The sequence below is a fragment of the Notolepis coatsorum genome (assembly GCF_963971535.1).
Source record: "Notolepis coatsorum genome assembly, chromosome: 11".
Taxonomy (NCBI): domain Eukaryota; kingdom Metazoa; phylum Chordata; class Actinopteri; order Aulopiformes; family Paralepididae; genus Notolepis; species Notolepis coatsorum.
The window spans coordinates 47028676-47043867 of NC_140175.1; the positions used below are offsets into that span (position 1 = coordinate 47028676).

The 15192-nt window shown below is 42.5% G+C and overlaps 1 protein-coding gene across 1 annotated transcript in view; it reads right to left on the bottom strand.

The window, feature by feature from the left end:
* LOC311237115 (leucine-rich repeat transmembrane neuronal protein 4) overlaps positions 1–6719 on the bottom strand; it is a gene marked incomplete at both ends in the record, with an annotated part of 424093 nt that extends 417374 nt beyond the window's left edge. The window contains 2 exons of the mRNA XM_084324921.1: positions 4492–6053; positions 6680–6719. Coding sequence (XP_084181047.1) covers positions 4492–6053; positions 6680–6719 — 1602 coding nt within the window. The remainder of the gene's footprint in view (positions 1–4491; positions 6054–6679) is intronic.
* Positions 6720–15192: the final 8473 nt, after the last annotated feature.

The following is a 15192-nucleotide window of genomic DNA, read 5'->3' on the forward strand; positions in this document are numbered from 1 at the left end:
CCTCCACGATCCCCAGCTTCCACACAAAGTACCTCATCAACACCCTGAGCAGAGGTAGGTCAAATACACAGAGCACAAAGCCTTAGTCGTTTGTGGAGGGGAAAATATTCGCATATCAGGCATGAATTCCCATTCACAAACAAAGCCAGCGGCACTGATAATAGTATGCACAACAGGGAAAAGTAACCAGTTGTATTTATTTGAAGTTACGCCCAAACAAATGTTCTCTCAATGTTTTTTCCCCATTTATGTGGATATCTGAACCCTGGAAACAAAAGACAAAATTACAAAATTGTCCCCACCTACCCCCTTAAACAACTGTATTCCCCACACTGTACTCACAGACAACCACCCCTAAGTCTGCTTTCTCTCCACCCCTTGCAGTTTTGGGGACAGAACCTTCTCCCGGGCAGCTCCCAGGCTCTGGAACTCTCTCCTCCATCTATTGTACGGACACAAACCACCACTATACAGGGTGTCTGTAGTCTACTGTACATATACACAGCCCCCAGACACATGCTCAGATATTTTGGGGGGCAGGGGCTCAACCAAAAAGAAAGGGCATACCAAAGGTGCGCAAAAAAACCCAAGTTGGTGTGTTTTTGCTGTGCTGTCTAGCACATTACCTCTTATTTTCTCTCCCTTACTCTCTCAACGTGTGTTGCAGTGTTGAGGCCTCAATTTCTAAGCATGACATAAGGGGTCCTACTATTAATCACCACAAAGTACCCCAAAGTATACCTATTATACTTTGAGGTTATTTGGGAGTATTTTGTGATAGTTTGTGGTATTTTAGGGTATATTTGGGAGCACTTTGGGCTACTTTGTGGTATATTTCCAGGCACTTTGGGGTATTTTGTGGTATTTTGTGGTACTTTGGGATATTTGTAGGGTACTGTGTGGTATTTTGGGGTATACTTTGGGGTACTTTGTGGTTCTTTGTGGTACTTTATGGTGATTAGTAGGACCCGACATAAGTGGAGACAACAGAGCACATGTGAGTTACTGAAAGCAATCAATAACTTATAGGCTGAGTAATAGAGAAGTCGGCACCCCAACAACAGGAGCACTTACAGGGTTTGATTAAATTGATTAAATAAATGTCATCAATTGCCAAGCAATAGAGAAGTTGGCACTCCAACAAGCGCACTTACATCTTTTTTATTTATCAAGATGAATAGGTCACCATAACAGCAGGCTTACTTACAAACCTGAACACCAACACTTCACAAAAATGCACTGGTCTTATTATGTATCACAGTGGATGGAGGCTATGACGAAATATAGTACAGCAATATCAATGTCATCGTGGCAGGTGAAATAATTGCCAAGCTTACAGCGTCATGTTCCTCTCACATATTTCACACGCACACACACACACACACACACACACACACACACACACACACGCACGCACGCACGCACGCACGCACGCACGCACGCTCACACACACACACACACACACACACACACACACACACACACACACACACACACACACACACACACACACACACACACACACACACACACACACACACACACACACACACACACACACACACACACACACACACACACACACACACACACACACACACACACACACAGCAAATAGGGATAGAGATCAATAGCATGCCTGCCCCCCAAAAACACACAACCTAAGTGAGACAAAGCTTACAAATTAGAAAATATTATTTGACTCACCCAGTGTTTGCAGACACACAAAACATGTCTGTATGTTTTGCAAAGCTCATTAGCCATTTCATAGCATTTTGATGTTGAATGAGCATAACATGAATTTGCTTTAGCAGACGCAGTAGTAGTGAGACACAGTGACATCCCGCCGCCTCCAGTCCAAGCCAAAAAATTAACAACACTTTTCTCTGTTCAAACATCCTATCATACTACTAAACAAAATGAGACAAACTCTAGAGAGGCTTCAAAACTCAACATGAAACATGATGGCTCTCAGTTGAGTTTAACGTTAACCATTACTGTTAGAAGCAGGTTTTCTGAGGAAAATTACCATTTGAAAATCATAACCAATAGAACAAATATGCATACAGGGGAAAACAATTTTGTACAGAGGGCAAAAACAATCATACAGAGGGCAAAATTATCATACAAATATGATAATTATAAATCGTACATCTGGCAGCACTGAAGTTAGTTTGTTCCAGCTTTATGCCTCGCTCATGAGATGGTAGTTAACGTTATTATGGGGGGGGGGGCGCAATTTTTCTAAACGGAAACTTGTTTTGCGTCTATAATTAGTACATAGTTGATCGCATTTTTATTAAGAAAATGGATACAGTACAAATACAATTAACACCAGCCAGATAACTCTGAGGGAAAAAGAGCAGAGGCTCAAGCACCCCTTTGGCCCTAGCATGCATGCAAGCCACCTCTACACCACCTCTACACCGGGTCTACTGTACAGTAGGGATGAGTTAGAATATTACAATTTTGGAATAGTCGTGCCAGTCTCCACATTTGATTTTCATGTCAGAGTCGACAATTTAAAAAAAATATATAATTTACATTTTTATATTTAGAGGCAGCCTAATTTTCATAGCCTAATTTATCTAAAAGATGCACATGCTACTGTTTCTGTTTGTTTATTAAAACCGGTTGATAGGCCAATGCAATGCTGTTATTATAGGCTACAATGGTGAATAGACTCAAGGCTAGAGTAACTTGTTTCAACAAATGTACATGTTGCTATTAATTAAGGGGTTGTGCCATTATTGCTTTGCAAATGTAATAATTGTGAATGATTTTCTGTAATGAGTTGTATGTGTTTGTTTCTTAAAGCATCCTTGACTTCCAAGGACAACGATGGAAATAAGTCTTTGGCTTTTTCGTTCCTCTCCTTGACAAAAGCAAATATGTGATGTAATGATCTGTATATGTTTTGTTGTCTAAAATAAATACCAATACCAATACCAATGGTGTCATTTTGAGTGTGTCAGCTGAGCCGATCAACGTTCTGAAGAATTATCTGAACTTCAGATCCTGAAGTGCCTATTTATGTGCAATACCCTTTGATTTTAATGATCCATTCTATTAAAAAGAATAACTGAATTTAACTGAAAATGAACATTTAAACTGAAATAGAAAATATGGGGGGGAGGGTCGAATTTTCGAATATTCTGTCTTAAAGGGGAACTCCAACATTTTGGGAAATTAGCTTATTTAACATCTTCCCTGGAGTTAGACAAGAAGATACATACCTTTTTTGTCTCTGTGCGTGCATTTTAGCTTTGGGAATAGACGCTCCGTTAGCATAGCTTAGCTTCATCACTGGAAGTGAGGCAGGACAGTAGCCTTACAGTGCCTTACAGTGTATTGCAAGGTCTGACATTGACCAAATTTGATATGCATGCCCTTGGTGGGCTCTAGGTCAACTCCTGAAAAGGGGGTCAATGTCAGACCTTGCAATCAAAAGTTAGGGGGCGCACTGAAATTATGGCAAGGGTTATTAGCCCCCTAACTTTTGATTGCAAAGTCTGACATTGACCCCCTTTTCAGGAGTTGACCTAGAGCCCACCAAGGTCATGCATATCAAGTTTGGTCAATGTCAGACCTTGCAATACACTGTAAGGCACTGTAAGGCTACTGTCCTGCCTCACTTCCAGTGATGAAGCTAAGCTATGCTAACGGAGCGTCTATTCCCAAAGCTAAAATGCACGCACAGAGACAAAAAAGGTATGTATCTTCTTGTCTAACTCCAGGGAAGATGTTAAATAAGCTAATTTCCCAAAATGTTGGAGTTCCCCTTTAAGAACAGTAGACTATTCGTAAATGATTTTGGTCAGTCATGCACATCCCTACTGTACAGACACAACCCAACACTACACAGGGTGTCTGTAACTGTACAGACACAAGCCAACACTACACAGGGTGTCTGTAGTCTACAGACACAAGCCAACACTAAACAGGGTGTCTGTAGTCTACTGTACAGACACAAGCCAACACTAAACAGGGTGTGTCTGTAGTCTACTGTACAGACACAAGCCAACACTAAACAGGGTGTCTGTAGTCTACTGTACAGACACAAGCCAACACTAAACAGGGTGTCTGTAGTCAAATGTACAGACACAAGCCAACACTACACAGGATGTCTGTAGTCAACTGTACAGACACAAGCCACCACTACACAGGGTGTCTGTAGTCTAATGTACAGACACAAGCCACCACTACACATGGTGTCTGTAGTCTACTGTACAGACACAAGCCACCACTACACATGGTGTCTGTAGTCTACTGTACAGACACAAGCCACCACTACACAGGGTGTCTGTAGTCTACTATACAGACACAAGCCACCACTACACAGGGTGTCTGTAGTCCACCATACAAACACAACCCGTGCTCTGAGACCAGATCCCAGACGTATAAAAGATCAGTGTAAATAATTTACCTCTGGTCATCGTGCTGTGGACAGAGATGTACTTAGGAGTGGTGTGGCGGTGGTGCACGTCATACCTCGCATTCCCTGGAGCCCGAGATGGTGTAGGTGCACGGCCCCGTCCCGTTAACCAGCACGTCCACGGCCTCTGAGTTGGTGGGTTTGTAGTCCACATAGTACTCCTGCAGCGGGGAGCTAAGGGTGCGCTCCGTCTCCCTCGCCTTTTTCCGCCTCTTGCGTGCGGCAGCCGAGTGCTCCTGCAGCTGCTTGACGCTGCTGGGATAGCGCTTCCAGGACACGTAGATGACGAGCAGGATCATGGCGACTGACAGGAACAGAGCAACACTTCCTGCCACAATCTTATGGAAGGACACAGGCTCCAGGTCTTGGTCCGGTGGGGGAGCAACAGGTGGGGTGACAGCTGAGGATGTTGGACCTCTGACGGATCCCTCTCCCTTCTTCCCAGCTCGGGTAGGTGAGGCAGGAACAGCCGGGCGTCGCTCGGTTTGGGCCGGGGAGCTGGATGGAGTGGGAGGGACGCTGGCGCTGAGGGTGGTGACAAGGCTTGAACGACAAACACTGTGAGCTTCAACAGCATCCATCACCTTCTCCCCCTGGGCCTCCTTGGGGGAGGCGCAAATCATGGTTGTCTCCTTCACCCCTCTGAAATTCCTCAGCCAGCCCACTAGGGGGCAGATGACCGGACCGCAGTCCCACACGTTCCCGGCCAGGCTGATGGTGGTCAGGGAGATCCAGGCTGCTACCGCCTCCTGGGAGATGTTGCTCAGCTTGTTGGAGTCCAGGTTGAGGGTCTGCAGGTTGGGCAGACATTGATAAACGCTGGCATCCACCTCCATCAGGTCGTTCCCAGACAGATCCAGTTTCTGGATGGAGGCCCAGGTCCAGGTGAGCCCCTGGCTCATAGAGCGGATGCGGTTCCACTGCAGGTAAAGCGCTCGCAGGTTGTAGAGACGAGGGAAGTGGGAGAAGTTGATCTTGGAGAACTGGTTGTGCTCCAGGTGCAGCTCACTTAGTTTGACCAGGCCGGAGAAGGCATTGCGGTTGATGCTGCGGAGACGGTTGTAGCCGAGGTCCAGGAACTCCAGGTTTCTGCAGTCCTGGAAGAGACGGACAGGGATACTCTTCAGGGAGTTGGAGCGCATGTGGAGGCTGAGGAGTTTACGCAGGCCCTGGAACTGGCCTGGCTGCAGGGCCTGCATCTTGTTGTAGGACAGGTCCAGGTTGCGGAGGTTGGGGACGGGGTGGAAGGTGGTGTTGTGGAGTGATATGATCTTATTGGAGCTGAGGATGAGCTCCTTCAGCCTGCGGACCCCTTGAAAGGCCAAGCCGTCCACAGAGGAGATGTAGTTATGATCCAGATACAACCAGATCAACTGGTTGAGACCCACAAACTGACCGGCTCGCAGGCTGGCCAGGCTGTTGTATCGTAAGGACAGGCCCTGGCAGCCCCCGGACAGGTTTTTGGGGACGTCGCGGAAGGCGCTGGACTCACAGTAGACAATTTTCCCATCACAGCGACAGCTCTTGGGGCACGGGCGCTCGCTGAGGGACGGAGTCGCCGCAAGCCACACCTGCATCAGCAGTGGTACCACCAACCAGCGGCGCCTCACCGCAGAGCCTGGAGGGAGCAAGAGAGAGAGAGATGGGGACAAAAAGAAGAGAGGAAAAGGAGAATAGGTATTCAATTCAATTTTGGAATAGTTATTGAATTATTATTGAATTATTATTCAAGAGCACAGTTAATAATTAACATAGTTATATTAACAAGGCTAACTTATCACAAATCGTTCACAGAGTTGCTATATAAATTACTGTAATCAATTAACATGTTATCATTTGAATCATTTCAGTGTGATTATTGTGTGACATGTGGTGAACTCAAATGTAATTATACTGTTTCCGTAATAAAAACATTCCATATCTAATGGAAAGCATGGACATTATCACAAATAATGTGGGCCTTAATTATTATTCCAATTTTCATATCTCTTGCGTTTGGGGCTTTTTGACATATTTTGCATTGCCTGTTTTACAGAACAGCTAATCAAAGTAATGAAAATGAGCTGGGAAACAAATTTTAAAGAAAGCAAATTCTCTCCTAATTCACTCCGTCTCTGATCTGTCTGCGCCTTGCATTCTCTCTTCCCACAAGCCACCACATCGCCCGCGGCAACAACACAGAGAAGTCATAAAGCCTGCTTGCACACTACAAATTAACATTCAGGAGCAGGAGCTTGAGTATACAGTTCCGGAGGCGTATCAATTTAGAATCCAGCCACTCCATGCTGAACCAGGCTCCTACATGAATCATCCCTTTTCACTCTCTCCATAAGTTCAACTAGTGTTGCTATGAAACCCTATGGTATGATACACACTGCCCTACATTATGCTAATCGTAGTAACTATGCTAACACTGGAACTGAGAAAAATACCTTCAAAGTTGTTTGACTGTCCAGCCAAATGTCTTATTGGTAGAATTGTGGTAATGCACTTATCAAATTGGTATTTATTCATTAAGTCTTTTTTTGCAATTTGTTCCTCACATTTTACCCATTCACTCAAACATTCACAACCATGCAAGGTACCAACTTGCTGACGGGGAGCAATTAGGGGTTAAGTGTCTTGCTCAAGGACACTTTGACATGCTGCCCGGGAGTAGCGGGAATTGAACCAGGAACCTCCGGATTACCAGACAACTGCTCTACCTCCCAAGCCACTGTCGCCCCCGTAGTAGAATGACTACGACTGCGACTGCAACTACACTTACTACAGTTTGCCGTGGGCCGGTAAAATCCCAAAGCTCTGGGAAACCAAGGCAGAGCACTGTAAAACATGACTGCGGTTTGCTTTATCCCACTACAATCCTGAGCTCTTGGAAACCAAGGAAGAATGTCGGAACTACACTTACTGCAGTTTGCCTTGGGTTTGATTGATTGATTGATTTTTATTGTGGAATAAAAGACAGCATCCAAGGGATAAAAACATGAGCACTTATTTCCATCACAGTCCCTGGTTTTGGACATAGACAGACAACATAAAACATAGAGCATCATAATAAAACATAGAGCATCATAATAAAACATAGAGCAACCCCATAAAACATTAACCTGTATTACACTCCTACACATACTATCAAGAGACTATAGACAGATACGCCCTACCCTCTCCTTCCTAGACGTGGCTACTCTACATTTCACTGGCTAGCCATTTATTTGTGGCACGTCTAAAGCTTCCCCCCTCTTCATTGCTTTTCAGGGCCACTGGAAGCTTGTTCCACTCCAATGCTGCAGAATATAAAAAAGTATTCATTCATTAATGAGTTGAATTTTGGAAGTATAAAATATGTACTGCTCCTTCTAGTGGAATATGAATGGTTGTCAGGGAAGCGATTGAAGTAATTGGACAAATATGTAGGACCCTTATTTTGAACAATCTTGTGTGTAAGACCTAATTTGATGAATTACCCTTTTATTGACCGGAAGCCAGTTTAGTTGCCTAAAGAAGGTTGGCCCTAAGTAAGTGTGTGGAGGTAACTTAACTTAATTTATTTTGAGCTGTCTGAAGTTGTGGATGGATTATGTAGTTACTGCCATTTTTAAACCCTATTTTCTCTAGAACCAAACATATGTAACCCAGAGATTTTGTCACAAGGTAAAACGATCACCAAAGGTAACATTTCACAGAAATATAGTAAGATTAAATATTTGGGGTGCACTATGTCTGTCATTGTGCGGAGTCTTATCTGGCTCCTGCTGGAACAGATAATGGTCAGAGGACTTGTAGCAGGCTGTCGTATCGTTCCTCGTTTGGACGAGACAAAGCTGTTTCCATTAAAAACCCTTCCCTTACAGAGCCACTAACGATCTGTCATTAAGATGCATTGATTTCCTCTTCAGGGCCTCTCTCACTCCTTCCAGGGTTTTTCTCCTCAGGGCAGTGCCCCTCACTGCTGCATGAGTACTATTATCACACAGATCAGAGGGACATGGGATGGGAGGGGTTGGAGTGGGTCCGTACTTAGTTAATTGGCTCATACATGGAGGAGAATGGCTCCATTCAGGATGTGAAGAAATAATCATCCGCACACAGCAGCATCCAGACTCCCAAGGCCATGTGCATGTAATCATGTTCCATCGTGGAATGTATTCCAGTTAACTTACGACGTGGACAGTTCTGGCTCTGCGTGTCAGACATGTTTTATTCATCAGAATTTGTACCGGAATCAAGTCAAAGCCATTATTTTTCACAAAATGTTACAGTATATAAATATGTGGGACTTTATCTTGTACACGTGATTGTATCCTGTACATGTGACTTCTTCTTGTACATGTGACTGTAATTTAGTTTTGAATCAGTTTTAACGTTTCCTATAAGACCAATTACCATCGTCAGGATATTATACTATTATAATGTCATGATATCAACATTTCAGCCAGCAAGGGTCAAGAGATCACCTGACACAGATGACGGTGATGCACAAAAACTCCTCAACAAATAATCTAAACTTTTATTGAGTCTTAAAATCGTATATTTCTTGAAAACAAGCGAAACAATCTACCACTGGGGTCTGATCATTTCAATACAATGTTTTAAGATTGTATCTTACATTTGAAAGACAATTAAGAAAAATGATTCAAAACCACATGAAAAGTGGTCTAAAATGCTTCCGCCATGGAGCTGCCTGCTGTATAGAAGATGAATGCAGAAGATACTGTCATGCATACTAAGACATGCTCCATGCGGTCACACTCCACTGATGGAGGAATAATAAACTCTGCAGTAAAAAAAGGACACGGATGAAATGAGGAGTTGTTTTTATCCACTTGCTGGAAGTTATCCTAATGAGAGAATGTATAAGAATGACTATTCCGTAGAATGTATAAGAATTTATATTCTGTAAGATGTATATGAATGACTATTCTGCAGAATGTTTAAGGACGACTATTCTGTAGAATGTATAAGAATGACTATTAGGTCATTCTGTGTATAATGTATAATAATTTATATTTCTATTTATAATATTTATTTAGTGGAGATAATATGTCATTCTCTCCATTGCTACAGTACTACCTTCCCATCTACAATATAGATTAGACAGTTATCGAAATTTCTAAATCATATTTAACGACAAAATTATGCTCAGTTGCGGTTTGGGAGTAAATCTTATAAAATATCCGTGGCCTAATGGGGATCGATTTCGGAGTCCATGAAAGAGCTTAGGAACCGCTGGCTACTGTGTATGAAGAGGAATGTGGAAAGTGCCGCCTTGCATCATGCAAAGAAATGTTCTAAAGAGATCTACTGTAATCCTGTTATACGGGGAATAATGAACCGAGCGGTAAAGTGGGATACAGATGGAACAGAAATCACATGCCTTTGATGCTCCTCACAGCTTCACTGTGATCATAGGATTCAAATTGTGGTTCTGGCTTCACTGTGACCATATGTAAGATTCATAAAGTGGTTCTGTGATCATATGTAAGATTCATAATGTGGTTCTGGCTTCACTGTGATCATATGTAAGATTCATAAGGAGGTTCTGGCTTCACTGTGATCATATGTAATATTCATAATGTGGTCCTTTGCTTCGTCGGGAAGGATTCCTTGACACAGAGTGGCTAAAAAGGACCAAACATTTGTTAGATATGTTGACTAACACAGCCATTTTGTTACGTGCCAAGCATCTGCCGATCCCATATGGGTATTATGCGAGTATGAGTGTTTGTGTGTGTGTGTGTGTGTGTGTGTGTGTGCGTGTGTGTGTGTGTGTGTGCGCGCGTGTGTGTGCGTGTGTGTGTGTGTGTGTGTGTGTGTGTGTATGTGTGTGTGTGTGTGTGTGTGTGTGTGTGTGTGTGTGTGTGTGTGTGTGTGTGTGTGTGTGTGTGTGTGTGTGTGTGTGTGTGTGTGTGTGTGTGTGATTAATCATAGCGTGAAAGTGTGAATTTGTGGGTGCGTGTAGCACAGGCAAGCTTGTATGTATAAATATTTTGTGTGATTCATCATGGTGCGTGTTTCTGTGTGTGGGTGCGTGCATGTGTGCGCGTGTGAGTGTATGTGCGCGTGTGTGTGAGCAGACGCATGCTGCGAGCCTCTTCCTGTTTGTTTTTGTGAGGAATCTTTCATCACGGTGTACAGATGGAGAGACCCGCGGGACAGAAGAGATAATTTGTGAGAGCTATTGATTATCACAGCACCCCATCAATCATCTGCCCAGCCTGCACGCTGCTGCCTGCTATCCTCTCATACCAACAACCACAGAGACAAACCCGCTGATCACAGAGATCTACTGCCTCAAAATACACACTGCATTCGTTTCACTCAACTCCACCCATATAGGCTCGACTAAATTACCAACAATATATCTGCGTGTGCCTGGGGGCTTACAACAACATGAGCGAGAGAGGAGGGGGGTGGGGGAAGAGAGAGAGAGAGCATGAGAGAGAGAGAGATAGAGAGAGAGAGAAAGATAGAGAGACAGAGAGAGAGAGAGTGAGAGAGAGAGAGAGAGAGAGAGAGAGAGAGAGAGAGAGAGAGAGAGAGAGAGAGAGAGAGAGAGAGAGAGAGAACGTGTGGAGAGTGTAGCAGAAAAAGTAACAACGTTTATGATGCATACTGTGCTATACTGTGTAATGTGCCATGTGCATTTAAAGCAATTGAGTGGAGGCCATTTTGAGATGTGAAACAGAATGTGTGGGCTGTTAAACTGGATTACATTGTTTGCTTGGTTTCTTGTTTGTTGTTGGGTGTGTTTGAAACACATCCACGGGGGAATAGAGATGAAAAGACCCCCTATTGCTCTCATTTCCCAAGTGCATAAAGTGCATAACAGGCCAGCTTTATTGAACGTGATTGCAGTGTGTCTCCTTCAGATATAGGCCCGTCTCCCCGCTCCCTGACACAAGATGTGTTTTTAATGAGCTCTAATACCTCTCTAAGCTGCCCGCCTCCTTGCTACACCTCCTAATCTTATTCACAGTGTCACAAGTCAGCTTGCTGGTGTCAGACAGTGTTTGGTACCTGGTGGCATTGTACCTTTTCCATCATTACCGTGGTGTTCTAACATATTCGTATACTAGATGACCTGTCTCCTCTCTTCTCTTCTCTTCTCTTCTCTTCTCTTCTCTTCTCTTCTCTTCTCTTCTCTTCTCTTCTCTTCTCTTCTCTTCTCTTCTCTTCTCTTCTCTTCTCTTCTCTTCTCTTCTCTTCTCTTCTCATCTCATCTCTTCTCTTCTCTTCTCTTCTCTTTTCTTCTCTTCGCCTCTCCTCTCTCTCTCACACGCTTTGTTTCCTCTCAGCAGTCGGCTGGCTGGAGTTCTCCTCAACCTCGGCAGCCTGTGGAAGGTTGTGCTAGCACACACTGGTGTTCTTGAGTACACAGTCTCAGGTACTTCAGCTTTAACAAGGCATGTTCCTGTTCATGCAGAGTGTTTTTATATACGTCATCACCGTCTCCCCCTGACCTTCACAACCTGTTATTTTCCTATTCTTTCCCTCTGAAGATTTTAAATATCATGAACATGGAACGTCTGGGATTCTCAGTCCCCTAATAGGTTGTTAGGTTATTTAGTCATAAAAAACGATTTTAGAGATTTGTTGTATAAGCTGAGTACTTGACAATCCAAAAAAGTTAAGAAATTCAGTCGAGGACAGTCTATGTAAACCTATATGAACAGAAAGAAACTCATTGTTTCTCTTATCTCAAGTTTCAGTATGTATTTTTAAGGAAGGGGAAATTACTGCAGCTTTAAAATTGCAGCTTTAAAATGCTTTAAAAATGGAACCCCTAACACAGGCATTGTTAGTGCCTTGCTCTACCAATTTAGCTACACAGGGAACATTGGAACCCCTAATCCTAGCAGTATTAGTGCCTTGCTCTATCGGATCCATTCAACCATACAGGGAATAGAACCCCTAACCCTGGCAATGTTAGTGGCTTGCTAACACATACAAGAGCCTCTAAGTCTATGATATTATGTTTCTGTCGCCCATGTGAATAACCAGTCTAATGCCAAACTAATGTTAGCTGGATCTGCTTATGCTTCACTATAGGGCTGTCTTAAATACATCGAAGCTTCGAAGCTTCGTTCGATGGCATAAGCTTCGAACATTAAAAAAAAATCGAAGTTAAAAAAAATATTTTTATTTTTTTTAAAAAAAAAACAATTTTTTAATTTTAATTTTTTTACTTCGGTGTGTGTGTGTGTGTGTGTGTGTGTGTGTGTGTGTGTGTGTGTGTGTGTGTGTGTGTGTGTGTGTGTGTGTGTGTGTGTGTGTGTGTGTGTGTGTGTGTGTGTGTGTGCATGGGGCCATTGGGTGGGGCCGGGTGACAAATACACTGGAGGAAAGTAACCCAGCTCAGCACTGCCCAAATTATATCATCACTATTGCCTGTTTGAAGGATATCATCCTCAAACACATATACACCACCTACACGCCTATTCTCAGTCCTTGCCCCACAATGGTGGAATGAACTACCCACCCCAGTTAGGACAGCCGAATCCCGTCTAATCTTTCGCCGTCGACTAAAGACACACTTCTTCAACCATTATCTAAAAAAATAAAAAATAAAAAAAAAATAAAAAAAATCTAACCCTAACTAACCTTACTGTCATGCACTTGTCCTAATAAACGAACCTACACTGTAACACGCAACACTTTGATGAATATTGTTACTCAGCTGATAGAGTTGTATCCTTCCTGATGACCTGTCGTACAGAACTTGTAAGTCGCTTTGGATAAAAGCGTCAGCTAAATGACTAAATGTAAATGTGAATGTAAATGTCTTGTAGAATTCCACACATAAGAAAGAAAGATACTGGGATGAATAAACAAAATAGGAAATAAAATGTAGAAATGCATGCAATACATAAATAAATATGAATCTCCATATATGAAATAGAACATTTAGATACGGTGCTACTGGGATGTTTTGGTGAGTTCTTTGTTTTTTTGTGGAAGTAGCCCTTCTTAAAAATGCATGAACATTCACTGATAATTGGTCTGTAGTGGAGTCTACAAGGTCTACATTGCCGGACCATGTAGAATCCGGACCTTGTAGACTGATATAATTCTGTGCATAGTTTAGTTTACACAGGCCATATTTCAAATAATCAAAATCTTACTTCATTCATCTTAAACATTCTTGATTTGGGGGATTCCCATGAAATCTGAAGTTGTTCAAACGACAACAGCGATCCACCTTGAATTAAATCACACAGCCGTGTTGGCTGCGTCACAGTCACGAAAGGGGCTACTTAATTCATTAATCCAATCCACTTTATTTATAGAGCACATTTAAAAACAACAAAGTTTACCAAAGTGCTATACAAGTCCCACAACATAAGATAAAAAATATATATATATTAAAAAAAGATAAAAATAAAAAAAATTATAATTTTTTTTTTTAATTCGAAGCTTCGAATTAAAATCGAAGCTCGGTCCGAAGCTTCGATTGCCAAAAAAAATTCGAAGGTCAGCCCTACTTCACTAGCAGATAGCCTGCTGACCTCAAAGCAGAACCTCCAGGCCATCTGATGTTCCATGTGACAATAAAGATTCTATTCTATTCTATTCTACTCTCTCTCTCTCTCTCTCTCTCTCTCTCTCTCTCTCTCTCTCTCTCTCTCTCTCTCTCTCTCTCTCTCTCTCTCTCTCTCTCTCTCTCTCTATCTCTCTCTCTCTCTCTCTCTCTCTCTCTCTCAATCTCTCTCTCTCTCTCTCTCTCTCTCTCTCTCTCTCTCTCTCTCTCTCTCTCTCTCTCTCTCTCTATACTTTACTGCTGACCCAAAATAAAACCCAATGTGGCTTAAATCTGCCAAATGGATTCTCTTAACTGCTTCACTGAAGAAACACTAGTGGCATGCTGATGCTGCTGCTACTACTACTACTACTACTACTACTACTACTACTACTACTACTACTACTACTACTACTACAACTACAACTACTACTACTACTACTACTACTACTACTACTACTACTACTACTACTACTACTACTACAACTACTACTACTACTATTACGACTACTACTACTATTGCTATTATTACTACTACTACTACTACTACTACTACTACTTACTACTACTACTACTACTACTACTACTACTACTACTACTATTACTGTACAACAACAACAACAACAACAACAACAACAACAACAACAACAACAACAACAACAACAACAACAACAACAACAACAACCATGGACACGGAACACATTTGGAATAGGTATGGCCAATTAATTAATTAATAAATTTTTTTTTAATTTAAATAAAATTTTCTTTATTTTTTTACACTCCAAAAGTTGGTAGGAAACGTGTACCTGGTGGTAGTCCATGGCCTCTCTGTGGTATTTGTTTTTTAAAGGCATGTACAGCGTTTTTCCAATTTTGAAATCCAAGCACTGAAAATGCATTCTCGTTGGTTTTGCTTAAACCAGAACCGAGTCCTTTCATTGTCCAAAGACGACATTGTGTACAGAACAGTTTTGCTCTTGTTTGGCAAAACGTTAGCCATCTGTGGTCCTTGAACCACTTGGAATGAACAGACCGATTTCTCTGAGATGTACCTTCTCCCTGAATCCGTTTTGTGGTCTGCAAGAACAGCGGGGTCATCTGGTTGATTGGACTTTGATAGATCCCTGCAGCACTCACACTGCACACTGCGCGGACGTAAATGTATTTGCTGATATAAGCAGGAAGCTACGGTGAGTTTCAGCGTTATTTTTTAATGTCTTCGATACTAACTGCTCTAATG